This window comes from Bos taurus, chromosome 19 (assembly GCF_002263795.3).
Source record: "Bos taurus isolate L1 Dominette 01449 registration number 42190680 breed Hereford chromosome 19, ARS-UCD2.0, whole genome shotgun sequence".
NCBI classification, from domain to species: domain Eukaryota; kingdom Metazoa; phylum Chordata; class Mammalia; order Artiodactyla; family Bovidae; genus Bos; species Bos taurus.
Genome location: NC_037346.1, coordinates 27,121,908 through 27,136,697, shown reverse-complemented (window position 1 = coordinate 27,136,697; position 14,790 = coordinate 27,121,908). Strand labels below are relative to the sequence as shown.

The 14,790-nt window shown below is 51.4% G+C and overlaps 2 protein-coding genes across 6 annotated transcripts in view; one reads left to right on the top strand and one right to left on the bottom strand.

Moving 5' to 3' along the window:
- Window positions 1-4,917, top strand: part of ZBTB4 (zinc finger and BTB domain containing 4) — a 17,314-nt gene extending 12,397 nt beyond the window's left edge. For 3 of the 4 annotated variants that reach the window (XM_059878216.1, XM_005220241.5, XM_005220243.5), the window contains exon 4: window positions 347-4,912. In XM_059878216.1, coding sequence (XP_059734199.1) covers window positions 347-2,303 — 1,957 coding nt within the window. In that variant the 3' untranslated portion in view covers window positions 2,304-4,912. Of the gene's footprint in view, window positions 1-346 lie in introns of all 4 variants that reach the window. The other variant, NM_001206898.2, reaches the window with a different exon arrangement.
- Window positions 4,043-14,790, bottom strand: CHRNB1 (cholinergic receptor nicotinic beta 1 subunit). Of its 2 annotated transcripts, XM_005220191.5 has the most exons (12): window positions 14,665-14,790; window positions 14,440-14,579; window positions 13,820-13,864; window positions 13,232-13,341; window positions 13,020-13,128; window positions 12,521-12,668; window positions 11,858-12,067; window positions 8,579-8,802; window positions 7,908-8,089; window positions 7,410-7,557; window positions 6,482-6,659; window positions 4,043-5,520 (listed from the first exon to the last, which is right to left on the bottom strand). In XM_005220191.5, the coding sequence occupies exons 1-11, from the start codon at window positions 14,723-14,725 to the stop codon at window positions 6,519-6,521; spliced, it is 1,518 nt and encodes a 505-aa protein (XP_005220248.1). In that variant the 5' UTR covers window positions 14,726-14,790; the 3' UTR covers window positions 4,043-5,520; window positions 6,482-6,518.

The window sequence follows — 14,790 nt, the reverse complement described above, 5'->3', positions numbered from 1 at the left end:
TGTCCATCTACAGTTCTAATGTACCCTTGTTGATAAGATACTTCCCCATCTGTCAGGTGAGCTTCAGAAGGCGGCTTTGGGAGTTAGGCAAGGTATGTGATTATTCCCAATTCACAGATGGAACAGCTGAGGCCTGGCATTGCACAGCCAGTGGGGGACACTGAACTAGGACTGGTGTCCCTTCTGAAGCTGGTGGGGTGAGACAAGCAACATGAGAGAAGGGTGAGCAGATGGCTGGGGCAGTTCAAGGTCTGAGCGGAGACAGGAGAGAAAATGGGAAGCTAAGGCCCTAGCCTCAGGGCCCCTGACTCAACTGGCTCTGTCCCTGCCCTGTTCCCTGGCCCAGGTACCAGTGCATCTTCTGCTGGGAGACCTTTGTCACTTACTATAACCTGAAGACCCACCAGCGAGCCTTCCACGGCATTAGCCCAAGCCTCCTGGCCAGCGAGAAGACGCCCAATGGAGGCTATAAGCCCAAGCTCAATACCCTCAAGCTGTACCGCCTGCTCCCCATGCGGGCGGCCAAGCGGCCCTACAAGACCTACAGCCAGGGAGCCCCCGAGGCCCCCCTCTCTCCAAGCCTCAACACAGCGGCCCCTGTGGCAATGCCAGCCAGCTCGCCACCCGGACCCGCACCTGCCCCAGAGCCTGGCCCCCCACCATCTGTCATCACTTTTGCCCACCCGGCTCCCTCAGTCATTGTACATGGGGGCAGCAGCAGTGGTGGAGCAGGGAGTGGGCCGGCCAGCACAGGGGGGGCCCAAGCCGCCTCAGTCATCACTTACACTGCTCCCCCACGGCCCCCCAAAAAACGTGAGTACCCACCTCCTCCCCCTGAACCTGCAGCCGCACCAACCAGCCCAGCCACAGCAGGCAGCCCAGCCACAGCCGCAGGGCCCGCCACAGCCATGGAGGAGGCCAAGGGCCGGAACCCACGGGCCACGAGGACTCTGACCTACACGGCCAAGCCAGCTGGCGGGATTGGCGGGGGCGCGGGTCCCCCTGCAGGGCCTGGCCGGGGCCCCTCTCAGCTCCAGGCTCCACCGCCACTGTGTCAGATCACTGTGCGAATCGGTGAGGAGGCGATTGTCAAGCGCCGCATCTCAGAAACAGACCTGCGTCCCGGGGAGCTAAGCGGCGAGGAGATGGAGGAGAGCGAGGAGGAGGAGGAGGACGAGGAAGAGGAAGAGGAGGAGGAGGAGGAGGGGCAGGGGGAGTCCAAGGCTGGCGGGGAGGACCAGCTCTGGAGGCCCTACTACTCCTACAAGCCCAAGCGCAAGGCTGGAGCCGTGGCCCCGGCTAGCAGCGGGGGCAGCGGGATGCCCAGAAGCCGCCGGCCACCTCGCTGGAGACAGAAGCTGGAACGGAGGAGCTGGGAGGAGACCCCAGCAGCCGACGGCCCCACGGGGCGTGCCCGTGGCGAGAGGAGACACCGCTGTGAGGACTGTGCCCAGACATTTGCCAGCCTGAGGAAGCTGCGCAAGCACCAGGAGTCCCACAGCGGGGGCCCCCACAGCTCCCGGTCTGGACGGAAGCCCTCCACCCGCCTCACCTGCCCTCACTGCGCCAAGGTGTGCAAGACGGCCGCTGCCCTGAGCCGCCATGGGCAGAGGCACGCCGCCGAGCGACCCGGGGGCACCCCCACGCCTGTCATTGCCTACTCAAAGGGCAGCACTGGTGCCAGAGCCGGGGAGATTAAGGAGGAGGCCCCCCAAGAGATGCAGGTCTCTTCCTCCAGCGGGGAGGCAGGTGGTGGAGGCGGGAGTGCTCCTGCTGAGGAAGCTTCTGAGCCTGCCTCGCTCCAGGACCCTGTCATCTCAGGAGGGGAGGAGCCCTCCGTGGGGGCAGGAGGGGCCACCTATGCATACCCACCTGTGCAGGAATTTCCACTGGCTCTGATTGGGAGCGGCCGGGAATCAGGCAGTGGCAGGGGAAAAGGTGGGAGTGAGGGGCCAGGTGGGGCTGGCGGGGGAGACCGGATGGAGGCGATGGGAGCTGCCAAAGTCACCTTCTACCCTGAGCCCTACCCACTCGTCTATGGTCCCCAGCTCCTCGCCGCCTACCCTTACAACTTCAGCAACCTGGCCGCTCTCCCGGTCGCTCTTAACATGGTCCTACCTGATGAGAAGGGTGGGGGGGCCCTTCCCTTCCTACCAGGGGTCTTTGGCTACGCAGTCAATCCTCAAGCAGCAGCCCCTACCCCCCCAACCCCACCACCCCCAACTCTTCCTCCACCGGTTGCCCCCAAGGGAGAAGGGGAGAGGGCAGGGGTTGAAAGAACCCAGAAGGGAGATGTGGGGTGAGCTCTGGACCCAGATCCCCCCTTTCACCAGATGCCACCCTCCCTGAACCCCCGCCACTACCAGCTCCCCGGCCTCCCTGCCCCTTGGGAGCCCCTCCACACTCCTGTGCAGGGACCTGGGGGCCTCTGGAGCTCAGGGGTCAGGCTGCTTTGTGTGAGATTGTAGTTTTCCCACCACCTGGGAAGGGGTCTTCGGTGGTTCCCCTCTCAGTTCTCCTCCAGGGAATGGCCTCCGTGAGGGGCAGGGCCAGCTCATCCCTCCTCAAGCCCTTGGGGCAACTGAGCAATATACTTCCATGAATCTCTACTCACGGCCCCCACCAGCTCTGAATGTCTAACCCGCCCCCTGATTCCTAAACTTAGGGGGAAACCATCTTTCTCCCCGAATGTTCCCCACCCTGCATCTTGAAGCTTTCTCTAAGCCCTTGCCCAGATGCTTCCTAGCACATTCCATCCTTTTGTGGCCCAGGGCCTGGACCAGACCATTGTGATACCCAACACTTACCCACCTGGGAGTGGGCTTCAGATGCCATTCTTCCCAAGGGTGGGTTTCTGTGTCCCTGTTCCCTTCACGTTAAGACGCCATGCCTTCCTTGGCTTCTACGCCTTTGGATCTTCCATATTCCTCCTCCTACTCCAAGACTGTGGAGATGGCTCTCCCATCCTGGTCAAAGAGCGGGGTGGGAGGGAGGGCTACCTATCTGTTCCTTGGCTGAGTTCTTTCCCAGCCCAGGCAGCACCAATCTCAGCCCTGCTTTGACCCTCAAATCTAGTAAGCCCCAGACTCTTCACGGCGAAAGAGGTGAGCGGATTGCACCTCTTCCTGCCTCTGTATATGGCCTCATCTGGGCTAAGCCAGATTTGGGGGCCAGGAAGGAGAAGCTCTATATAGGATGGGGGAGGGGTCCTACTTCCTCCTTGTTTTTTTTCCCAATGGTTTCTCCCAGACTAGACCAAATAGCCAGAAAAATGATGGGGGATGGATGGGTAGGTAAGCCCGAGATTTGCACACGACCTCCCATCCTTACCTTAGCCCTCTTTCCCCCCAGTATCACTTCCCTCACCAATTACTCCAGATGGTTTTTGGGGAACCATCCTACTCCCCTGGTGGGCTTTGGGGTATCCCCACCAACTTTCCCTCCAAAATAGCACCTTACACCCCATCTTTGACTCAGTTTCCCACACCCAAAGATCCCAACCTAGGGATGGGGTACAGGGACCTTGTAAGTCCCTAATCCCTAATTTGCACTAGTTAACCCTGGTCAGGGGTCCCTATGTTTCCTTCCAGTGGTGGAGTTGAATAAATGTTCACTCCTAATTCTGATAACTGGGCCTCCCCACTCTGTGATTGAATGAACACTTCCCATCCACCCACCTCCCCCACCACCACCCCACACACACACACAAAAAGCTCACAAGGGGAGAGCCAGTTTGGGGGAGCAAATTTGATAAATGGGAATTAGAGGAGTGCAGTTTAAAAAGGGGAAAAGTTGCCATCATCAAAATGGCAGTCCTTTTCCCAGCTACTGTTTTTTGGGGCCGAGATGGCTGCCCTCTCAACTGATGCTGAAAGGGCAAGATCATGGCTTTTGGAGGGAGGTGGTTTGGCGGGAGGGACAGGAGCAGCCTCCTGCCTCCTCACACCCTCCCAGCAAACGGAAAGGGAGGTTTTCAACAGGCTCCCTGAATGTTAACCATGGAGGAGTGTCGCTCCTTCACTCCTCCTCCGTCTCTTTGCACTTTTCTTGGTCTTGGCCGCAGTCCGAGTGAAGAGTTTCCTACTGAATGTACTGAGTTCCAATTTTTAAGGGGGAGAAAAGTTTAAAACAGGGAAAAATGAAAAAAAAAAAAAATCACTAAAAAATTCCCACAAATCTTGTTTCTGGCACTTTAGAAAAACTGCGAAAAAAAAAAAGTACATAATAAAGAATACATATATATATATCTACACACAAATTATATATATAAATATATATATATATACACAGCGGAACCACAAGAGAGACTGAGGAAGGCCTTGGAGGCAGGGGGCGGGTGCAACGGCAGTGCCCCTATAACCTTAACCTGCACTCCTCTGAGGCAGAACGGCACAGGAGATGGAAGGGGTTGAGGATGGACCAGGGAATTGAATTTCACAACAGGTCAAAATTCTAAAACCATGGACATTTTGGGAGAACTGAGACTGTAGACATTTATTTTGTTTTTTTGTTTTTTTAATCTGATTTAGGAAAATAGTTTCCAGAATTTGGTGGTTCTGGGCAACAAAGGAGATTGTGGCGAAATGGAGATTAAAATACATGTATCTGAGCTGGGGAACTTGAACCTTGTGAATTTCAGATGTTGGAAATTTGGGATTTTGCAATTTCGTCTTTTGAAAATTATCAAGTCTTGTCAGTTTGTGCCCTCTTTCCCCATGTTCCCTGGGAAGAAGGGTGACGGTGGAGTGGGAAGGCCACTGGTTCTGTGCCACAGCACGCAAGATTTAGAATTCTACAGACTCTAGCTCTATATGTAGTGAGGACCCAGATTTAGAGAAACTGACCAATATTTATCTCCGCATTTGTGTGTGTGTCCAACTCTCTAGGCCAATAAACCAACAAGACAAACGAATCGTGCTCCGCAGTGGGATGCCAGGTGCAATTATTGGCGTGGCTGGTGGGTCTGGCTGGACAGGGACATGCTAACCTCATCTCACAGGGATCCCTACGAGGTTAGCCCTGTTTTCCCTCTTTAGGACAAGAACTTGCAGCAACTGAGTAGGTGTGAGTGCCTGTTGACCCTAGGTCCTTCACTGTAATTGCTGCAGCCACTGGGCTCAAACTGACTTTGCTCTGACCTCCAGGCAGAAACATTAACACAGTCCAGTTCACACAGCCTGCTGGGCACATGATCTTCATGTCCCAGAAGGGCCATGCCTCCAACCAGGTACAGCCTTTTCTCCAAACTGAAAGGAAACTGAGGCACAAAATGTGTGACGGCCATAAGCGACACTTTTCTTGTTCCACTCCTGGCCTTCCACGAGCTTCAACTCCTCATCCCCTGTCCTTCCGCTGTATTTTGTCTAGCGTTACTCAGGAATGAGCAAGGTAAAAGAATGGTTAGGTGGGTGGGGGCTTTGAGGAATTCTGATACAAATACCTTGACTGGAGTGGGCGGCCACAAATCGGCTCTAGCAGGTTGCTGCCAACAGGGGAATCAGATCTGGTGTTACTGTAGACCTTAAAAAATTTTCAAGAGAAGCCAGAAATCCAAATTTCTCTGTGAAATATCCACATTTTAATTTATTTATAATTTTTTTACAGCTCAGAGTTTTATTCGGTCAACAAAGGATAGTACACCCTTGAGGTGTGAAGGCAGGATGACCCCAAAGGAGAGTCTTTTTTTGTTTGTTTTACATTTTAAAAGTAGCAAACCAGATTTAAAATTTTGGCCAACAACATGAGCCAAACAAAACATATCAGTGTGTAACTCTGATGTATAATGTTTTTGTTTTCTTATATGATGCTCAGTCTAGGGGCCAGATTCTAAATACTGTTAATATTAGCTTCATTTTACAGATGGGGAAACTGAGGCATAGAGCAGTTTAGTAGCTTGTCCAAAGTTTGAGCACCAAAGCTGGAACTTGAAGTTTTAAAAGTGTGCTTTTTATCCTCTTTACAAATGCATCTTTTTAGAAATAACCTTTTCTTTTTTAATCCTAAAGATATTACATATTACAAAATATGATAAACTGCAGAAAGGCAAAAACAAAAAATGATCACTAGTACCAACATGCAAACTTCAGCACTACTACTTAGTGTATTTCCTCACAGAAAAAAAAAAAAATCCCTATTAATTCAACCAGAGGTAACTGCCATATAGGTTAGGATCTGTGCTAGGTGCCCGGGATATTACAGTGAACAAGACAGAGTTTCTGCCCTTAGAAGGCATACAGTCTAGTTCTTGTCGTTTGTTCCATTCATTGCCAGCATAGGTGTTAACATCCAACGGAGCTTCCTCAAGAAGCCAAAGAATAATAAACTGTTAGTGCATTTCAGGTGGGCCCAAGTCCCCCAAATGCCTAGTCCCATTTAGGCTCCCTCCTTAGAAATGAAATGATGAGAGAACTGGACTCCTAGTGATGGAGTTAAGATGCAGAAAGGTACAGGGCTTAAGAGCCCTGCCAAACTCTCAATTCACCTGGCCAAGGATCTGGATCTCCACCTTCGTCCCAGCCTCAAGGAAAAGGGTCGGCGGGGGGCAAGTGGTACGTGGCATCCAGAAAGATGACGAGGGTCCCAACGCTCGTGAAGATGATGAAGGTCCATAGGAAGAGGCGGTCCACTACCATGGCCACAAATTGCCAGTCCTCCTTCAGCTGGGGTTAGGCAGAGGAAACTGTTCCTGAGTCCGGACCCCCAGGAACGGCTGCCCCAGGGCCCTGTACCCCATCCAGGTCCTCCCACCACAGCTTTGAGACAAGGGCCGGCCTCAGTATAGCAGAGAGCCACCACAGGCGATGGATGTGAATCAAGAACAAGAAGGAAAGTAAAGACAGGACCCATTGAGGCAAACTTCCACTCAGAAATAAACCCAAGGGACTTCCCTGGTGGTCCAGTGGCTAGGACACCACGCTCCCAATGCAAGGGGCCCGGGTTCAAACCCTGGTCAGGGAACTAAATCCCACATGCCACAACCAAAGATCCCATATGCCACAACTGCTGCTAAGTCGCTTCAGTTGTGTCCGACTCTGTGCGAGTCCATAGACGGCAGCCCACCAGGCTCCCCCGTCCCTAGGATTCTCCAGGCAAGAACACTGGGGTGGGTTGCCATTTCCTTCTCCAATGCGGGAAAGTGAAAAGTGAAAGTGAAGTCACTCAGTCGTGTCCGACTCTTAGCAACCCCATGGACTGCAGCCTGCCAGGCTCCTCGGTCCATGCGATTTTCCAGGCAAGAGTACTGGAGTGGGTTGCCATTGCCTTCTCCGATATGCCACAACTAAGACCCGACGTAGCCAAATAAATAATTAAAAAAATAAAAATAACACCGAGTGCTGGGGGAGGAGCCTGTTTGCGGGTGGAGCCAAGGCCCCCCAGGCCTTGCCCTGGTCCACCCTTGGTGGACATACCACGTCATGGTCTTCCTGTTCCTGCAGCTGTCGAGCGATGTAGCTGATCGAAGAAACGACCTCCCGTAGCTCAGGAGGGAGACCCACAGCCCGGTTTGGACCATCGATAAATCGCCGCAGGTCTGGAGCAGACAGTTCAGGCTGGAACCTGGAAGAGGCGGGACTGTTTGGCCACGCCCAAGGCGCAAAGACAGCCTGGGCTGGTGCTCTAGCCCCTGCCCCAATTCCCTCCTCCAACGCAATTCCGTGTTTCAAAACCTGAGAGGGCCCCTCCGGTTCTCGCCGATGGCGGCGACCTCTCTAACCTTCTGCAATTTTTCCTAACCTCTTAAGCTTTTTAGTTCCCACCTCTCCACAAAGTGGGCAACAGATGGCATACTACAACTCCCATGATGCTCAACCACAACCTCCGGGAGCTTAGGCCGCCTGCACCGCACAGTCTTCTGGGAATTGTAGTTCTCCCTCCCTTTTATGTGGGCGATGGAGAGTAGGTATTACCTGTTGGGTTTGGGGAAGAGAAAATCATTTGGTGGCTTGCGGATGAAATATTCATCTGTTCCCCGACCCCAGCCACTTCCTGGAGAATCCCTGGGAGCTATGGAAGGTGGCTCCTGCATCTGGTCTCTCTCAGGTTTGGGCCTCTTCAGACCCAGGTACAGAGGGAGTTTGTGGATAAAGATCTGCAGAGTAGATGAACAGGCATGTTGGAGGGGGTTCTCAGGCCTTGAGACCAGAAGAGAAGCCACAACCCACCCCCCTGGTACGTGCCCACTCCTGCCAAGCGTGCCTGAGTCTCACAGGGCCCAGAGTTCTTAAGTGGGTTAGGAGACATCCTGACTGGAAAGAAAAGTTCTAAGGGCTCCCACCCTGATAGTAAGTACCTAGCCCTTGGAATGCTTCCATGGGACCCACCCCACAAAGGGCAGTATTGATGAAGAGAGTCTGGAATCCACACAGAGTTAATAATGTGAGGATAAAATTAATTGTGCAACATTTCAACACCCAAAGACCCTGGCACTCGGACACTCAACCAGGAGTTGAAGTTGTAGTCTCCCTTGGGTCTGTGAAAGGGAAGGTTGAAGCTAATGGGAGAGAGGAGTGAAGCCTGGACAAAAATCCAAATACTAGGATTGAGAGTTAACACAGGTTGAAGGAGGAGGTCTTCTTACCTGACGAACCCAAAGGGGCATTTGGTGGGTGTGGGGTGAGCGATGGTGCAAGTTGAGGACCACAACACTAAGGATGACTGAGAAGGTGACGAGGACCATGGTGAACATGAGGTACTTGATAATGATGGGGACAGACAGGGAGGTCTCAGGTACTTTGTCTGCCAGCAGCAGCAGGAACACAGTGAGGGTCAACAGGGCAAAGATGGAGAGCCCCATCTTCTCTCCTTGGGGGACAGAGGGGAAGATGGAAGAGTTAGGCTTTGTCAGAAGAAGATCTCCCTGGCATAATCAGTGACCATGTTTCCAGCCCACTCAGACAGGGTTTTGGAAGGGCCAACTGCAAGCAAATGACTCCTGCATTTAAACCTCCAACCTGGACTTATTCCCCTAAATTCCACGCTTGCCTTCCTAACTCCTCCATTTGGGTGTCCAACCAACATCTCAGACTTAACATGTCCAATACTTAATTCCCTCACTGCCGACTCTCCCCACAGTCTTCCACATTTCATAAATGACAACTCCATCTTTCCTGTGGCTCAAGCCAAATCCTTTGAGTCATTTTCTGCTCTTGTCCCTCTCATCCCATATCCAACCCATACCAAACCTTATTGGTACAAGCCACCATTACCTCAGGTCTGAGTTATTATAAAGGCCTCCTCTTTGCTTCATCCTTTGCCCCCTGCTGACTGTTCTCAACAGAGCATCCAGACGGATCCCTTAAAGATGTAAATCAGATCATAACACTCCAGTAGCTTCCCATCTCCTTTAGCATAAAAGCCAAAGTCTACTTTGCAGCAAGGTCTTCCCATGAACTCTCTGACTTCATCTGACTTCATCTCCTACTGTCTTCTCTCTTGCTAACTTGATTCAGTTACACTGGCTATTTCTTGAATATGCAAGGCATACTCCCACCTCAGAGTCTTCACATTCACTGTTAACTCCTCCTGGTAATTTCTTCCCTCAGATATCTACCGTGGTCATTCTCTCACTTCCTTCAAGTTTTTGTTCTAATATTGATCAGATATTCCCTTTTTAGTGAGACATTCACTGACCAGCCTATTTTTAAATTGCAACCCCTGTGATAAGCCATAATGAAAAGAATATGAAAAAGAATATACATATGTATAACTGAGTCACTTTGCTATACAACAGAAATTAAACACAACATTGTAAATCAACTATACTTCAATACAATTTTTTAAATAAATAACTTGCATCCCCTACTCCCATCCTCATCCTCCCCAAACCCTTCTCCTACTTCATTTTCCTTCTTAGGACTTGACCTCTTCTTCTTTCTTTTTTTTTAATATTTATTAATTTGGCTGCACTGGGTTTTAGTTGCAGCATGAAGGATCTTTGATCTTTGCTGCAGCATGTGGAAATTTTTAGTTGCACCATGAGGGATCTTTAGTTGTGGAATATGAACTCTTATTTGCAGCATGTGGGATCTAGTTCCCCAACCAAGTATCAAACCTGGGCCCCTACACTGGGACGTCAGAGTCTTAGCTTCTGGACCACCAGAGAAGTCCTTTGATCTCTTCCACTATACTGTTCAATGGATTTATTTATTATGCTTAGACTGTCTCTTCCACTAGAATGTAAACTCCATGAGAGTAGGGATTTTTGTCTGTTTTATTCACTGATGTATTCCCAGTGTCTTGCACATTACAGATGCTCCACAAATATTGTTGCATGAATTAATAAACCAACCCCTGTAGCACAAACTATATAGCAAATTGAAGGATCTAAAAATGAACAAAGTATATAAGAATATGCCAGGTGGCTGGTTATTCTTGTGACATACAACAGGTACTGCGAACTTCAGGGAAGGTATTGAAATAAATAACATTTATGGTCTGTTCTAGTTTAGTTCTATAATATTGGTTTCCAAGATTTGCCTTGCTCCAAGAAGAAGAAGTTATATGTGAAAGTGTTTCTAGAGCTTCATCATTCTCCTTCCCTTAGACAGAGAGGACTTGATTCCAGAGAGAAGGAAAGCATGTGTTTTTTGTTTGTTTTGTTTTGGGGGCCACAGCAGTGAAAGCCCAGAATCTTAACCACTAGGCCACCAGGGAACTCCCGGGAAAAGCATGTTTTGAATACCGGAGTTTAGGACATCAGTCTCTGAATCAAACTGGTACTAACCAGGGTTGGAATAGCGATACCACCTCTCTCTCTATAAGGTCAGCTGAATGACAAACGCTCCTAGCCTCTTTATCCTCCTCTGTGAAACAGGAAGACAATTCAGCATCTACCTCACAGAGTTGCGAAGATTAGAATTGAGTTAGTATATGCATTCTGTGGATGGAGGAGCCTGGTGGGCTACAGTCCATAGGGTCGTAAAGAGTCAGACACAACTGAGGTGACTTCACATGCACGCACATATATAAAACATATTATTTGTATTATCTTATAGCAAGTGCTCAAAATTAGCAAATTACATACACTTACACAAAGTTTACAGAGTACCCTGCATAGTTCTCTCAACTCAGTTAATCCTCAAAATAGTCCTACATGACAGGGACAGTGGGTGTCCTAGTTCCAGATCAGGACACTAAGAGATTAAGGAATTTGCCCAAGGTTACTCTGTTAGCACTTTGTGCTGTATTACAGAGAACTGTTGGATATTATTTTCTAGGGAGATGGGAGGTTTAGGGACTAGTACTCTTGCCTGGAAAATCCCATGGATGGAGGAGCCTGGTGGGCTACAGTCCATGGGGTCGCTAAGGTCTGACACGACTGAGCGACTTCACTTTCACTTTTCACTTTCATGCATTGGAGAAGGAAATGGCAACCCATTCCAGTGTTCTTGCCTGGAGAATCCCAGGGACGGGGGAGCCTGGTGGGCTGCCGTCTATGGGGTCACAGAGAGTTGGACATGACTGAAGTGACTTAGCAGCAGCAGCAGGCATCTGACAAGTGAGGGGACAGAGGATGCCAAGAATGGGAAAAAGAAAAGGAACAGTTATCTAAGCCTGGGAGCTTGCAGGTCAGAGGAGTGGCAGTTCCAGGGATGAGATCCTAGGATTCTGAAGGGAAGAGTTCAGAAGTTACTAGATGCAGAGAAATGAGCAGCAGAGGGGAGATAGCACTTGAGGTTGGAGGGGAAACCTGAATGCAGATGCAAAGGCTCTTCTTGAAGGGAAAACCTAGGTAGGATTGCTGAAGCAAAACTCCTGATGGCCTGAGTTGGCAGGAAAAACTTCCCTGTATTATGGGTGAAGAGGAAGAAGCTGAGCTATTGGTAAGTAAGATAGCTGGGGCTCCTCCCCCCCTTACCTGCATCCGGTGGCAGGTAGAAGACAAAGATGGCCAGGAGAGTGATGAGGATGCATGGGGCAATGACGTTGACCAGGTAAAAGAGAGGCTTCCGGCGAATGATGAGGTAGAAGGTGACTTCTTCACGTCGTCCTTCCCCGCCTCCCCTAGGATCCACTGAAGGCTGAATTAGCCGAGAAGGCTTGTGGATAATCTCCCATTGGCCATTCTCTTGGTGGGGTGAGGGGGGAGAAGAGAAGGTGACAGATATGAGACATGTCTTTGTTGGTGCCAGATATGGCTTTTTTTTTTCTTTCTTTTTCTTTTGGCTGCTCCATGCTGCTTGTCATAGTTCCCCAGCCAGGGATTGAACCCAGGCCCTCAGCAGTGAAATCACAGAGTCCTAACTACTAGATTGCCAGGAAATTCCCAGATATGGCTTTCTCCACCACATCCTAGAGCAGAGGAGACCTATGTAATAAGGGGCAATAAGGGGCTAGCTATGGACCCTGGGCTGGACAGCCCATCTCTATTTGAACGAGTCTCAATTTCCATACCCACAAAATATAGATAGTTATATCTATCTTGCTGACCTCACAGGGACTTGTTGATGGATTATGTTTATCAGCCTGTTAGAAACTGGAAATCATAAAGCCCATGGATGTGGAAGTCATGCCCACTCACCAATAAAGGTCCCTTCATGAATATACACTTCCTGCCGCTCCTGCCCCTCAGGACTCAAGCCAGTTTGCAGGCTGACCTCTGAGCTGTCATAGCTATAGGAACTGAACACCATGGTGCAGTTCTGCCAGTCAAAGGGGAAGTAGGTGACCTGGATGGAATGGAGAGTCACTAGAGCTGCCAGAGAGCTGGTTGGGGCTGGGGGAGTTGGGGAGGTCACAGGGCAGACAGGGGTCAGAGGATACAGCCCCTCAGGAGCTAGAGACCACCAAGGGAGATCACCTAGAAGTGGAGTCATAGAGAAATCAGAAGGTTGTTTGGGGAGGCCATGGACATTGGAAGAAAGGTCACTAAGGAAGACTGGAAGTCAATGAAAGTGGACAGAGAAGAGGAAACTCAACAGAGCGTAAGAGGGATGTGAAGGTCATGGGGATAATGGAGGAGTAGGTCTGAGGGAGGGTTTCTACAAGCGCCTTGAGCTTCCCAGGTGGAGCCCGGAGACCTGGATGCTGCAGCTGCTGCGATAGATGCCCGGGGGCTGCCAGCGCATGGAGCCGTCGGAGGACACCACGACGTTGATGTCCAGAGCAACATCAAAATTTCCATCGTTACTGTAGGAAAAGAATCAAATCAACTCGGATCAGGCCCAGTCCTCCGGAGGCCGCTCCCCTCCGGAGGCCCTGCCCTGTCTCCCAAACTTTGGGAACATCCTACTTGTTTAGGAGCACCACGTCGGGTAGCCACACGGATTCCGCTGAGATGCGGAGTGAATCGATGCCCTCGTGCTCCTCAGGGTCCCAGCTGAGCCTGTAGTCAGTCCATTCCTAGGGAGGCAGAGGCTGAGGGGCCGTCTGGGGTTGGAGGCTGGGAGAAGCCTTGGGATGTGCGCAGGAAGCCCGGGCAGGGAATGCAAGGGAGAGCCGCGCAGGCATGGGGTGTGGTTCTGGAGGCCTGGGCTCTGATTCCAGTTCCATGTGCACTCTTTGGGACCCCATTAACTAATTTTCCTTCCCTCGCATCGGGCCCCAGTTTTTCCATTTTGTAAAAACGAGGGGGTTGACGAGCTAGTCTCTAAAACAATGATTTTCAAACCGCAATTAGCGACTCTTTTAATGGGTCAGGAATCACATGAGTGGCCCCAAAGCAGGGTCTAAATTCTTTTCTGAAGCTTCTGTTTCAGTTACAAATGTGTTTTCTAAGGTCATGATGAAAAAAAAAAATTCTTATTGGGCGGGACATTCGAGGAAATTGTAAAGGCAGCAAGGTCGCCCGCCCTTTCCCACCCTGCGGGGGTCTCCGTACCAGGTCTAAGTAGACTTTTGTGCTCATCTCCTCATCCTTCTCGTTCTAGAAGGGAAAAGTTTTAAGGGTAGATATGATGTAAGTGTAGAGAAATAAGGGGCTCGGTAGGTCAAACTCCCCTTGGAAACTCCCTTCTTTTTCCGAGTCGCACTCTCTTGGGTTCAAGCCCCATCTCCTATAAGCTGCGTGGATTTAAACCCTATCTCGCAAATTTCCTGCGGTCCTTATGGCCAGCCAATTCATTTACCAGTCCCGACAGGGACCGGACTGAATCTCCATCTGCTGTTTATTAACTCTATCCGGCACCAAGCTCCGCCCCAGCCTGTGACCCCGCCTCAAGACCCGCCCTCTGGCCAGTCCAGCGGCCTCCAGCTTCACTTCAAGATCCGCCCACAGGCCTGATCATCGTTTTACCCGGCTCTACCCGGGTCGGTCCAGCAGCCACGCCCACAGCTTGTCCATTGGTCCGATTTCGACCCAACCTGCTCTAATATCCCGTCAGTCTCCTAGTCTGGCTTCGCCCCGGACCCCTCCCCCAGTGGTCCCTGGGTCCCGCCCTGCCTAAAGCCACGCCCCTAGTCGCCTAGTGGCCGGACGCAACTCCCCGCGTGCGCCCTCACCAGGCTGATGAGTTGCGCCAGGGTGAGACCAATGCTGACCCAGACACGGTCTCCCACCTCCCGCGCCGGCCGCACCGTGCTATCATAGCCTGAGAAAAGTTTCTCGCGGAGTCGGCCCTCCGCCTCCGAGCCGCGGGCGCCTGGAGGAGGAAAGAACTGAGTGAAGCCTTGGTGCCCGGCCACGACCTCTGGCCCTGTCACTGCCCCTTTGAGGCCCACACTTACCCGGGGCGAGATGCGCCCCCAGCACCCCCAGCAGGAGCAGAAGCAGCGCCCCTGGGGTCATAGCCCGCCCGCGTCGCTCAGTGAGTCCGCTGGGTGAGTCGCCAGGACAGCCAGCGCAGGGGAAGT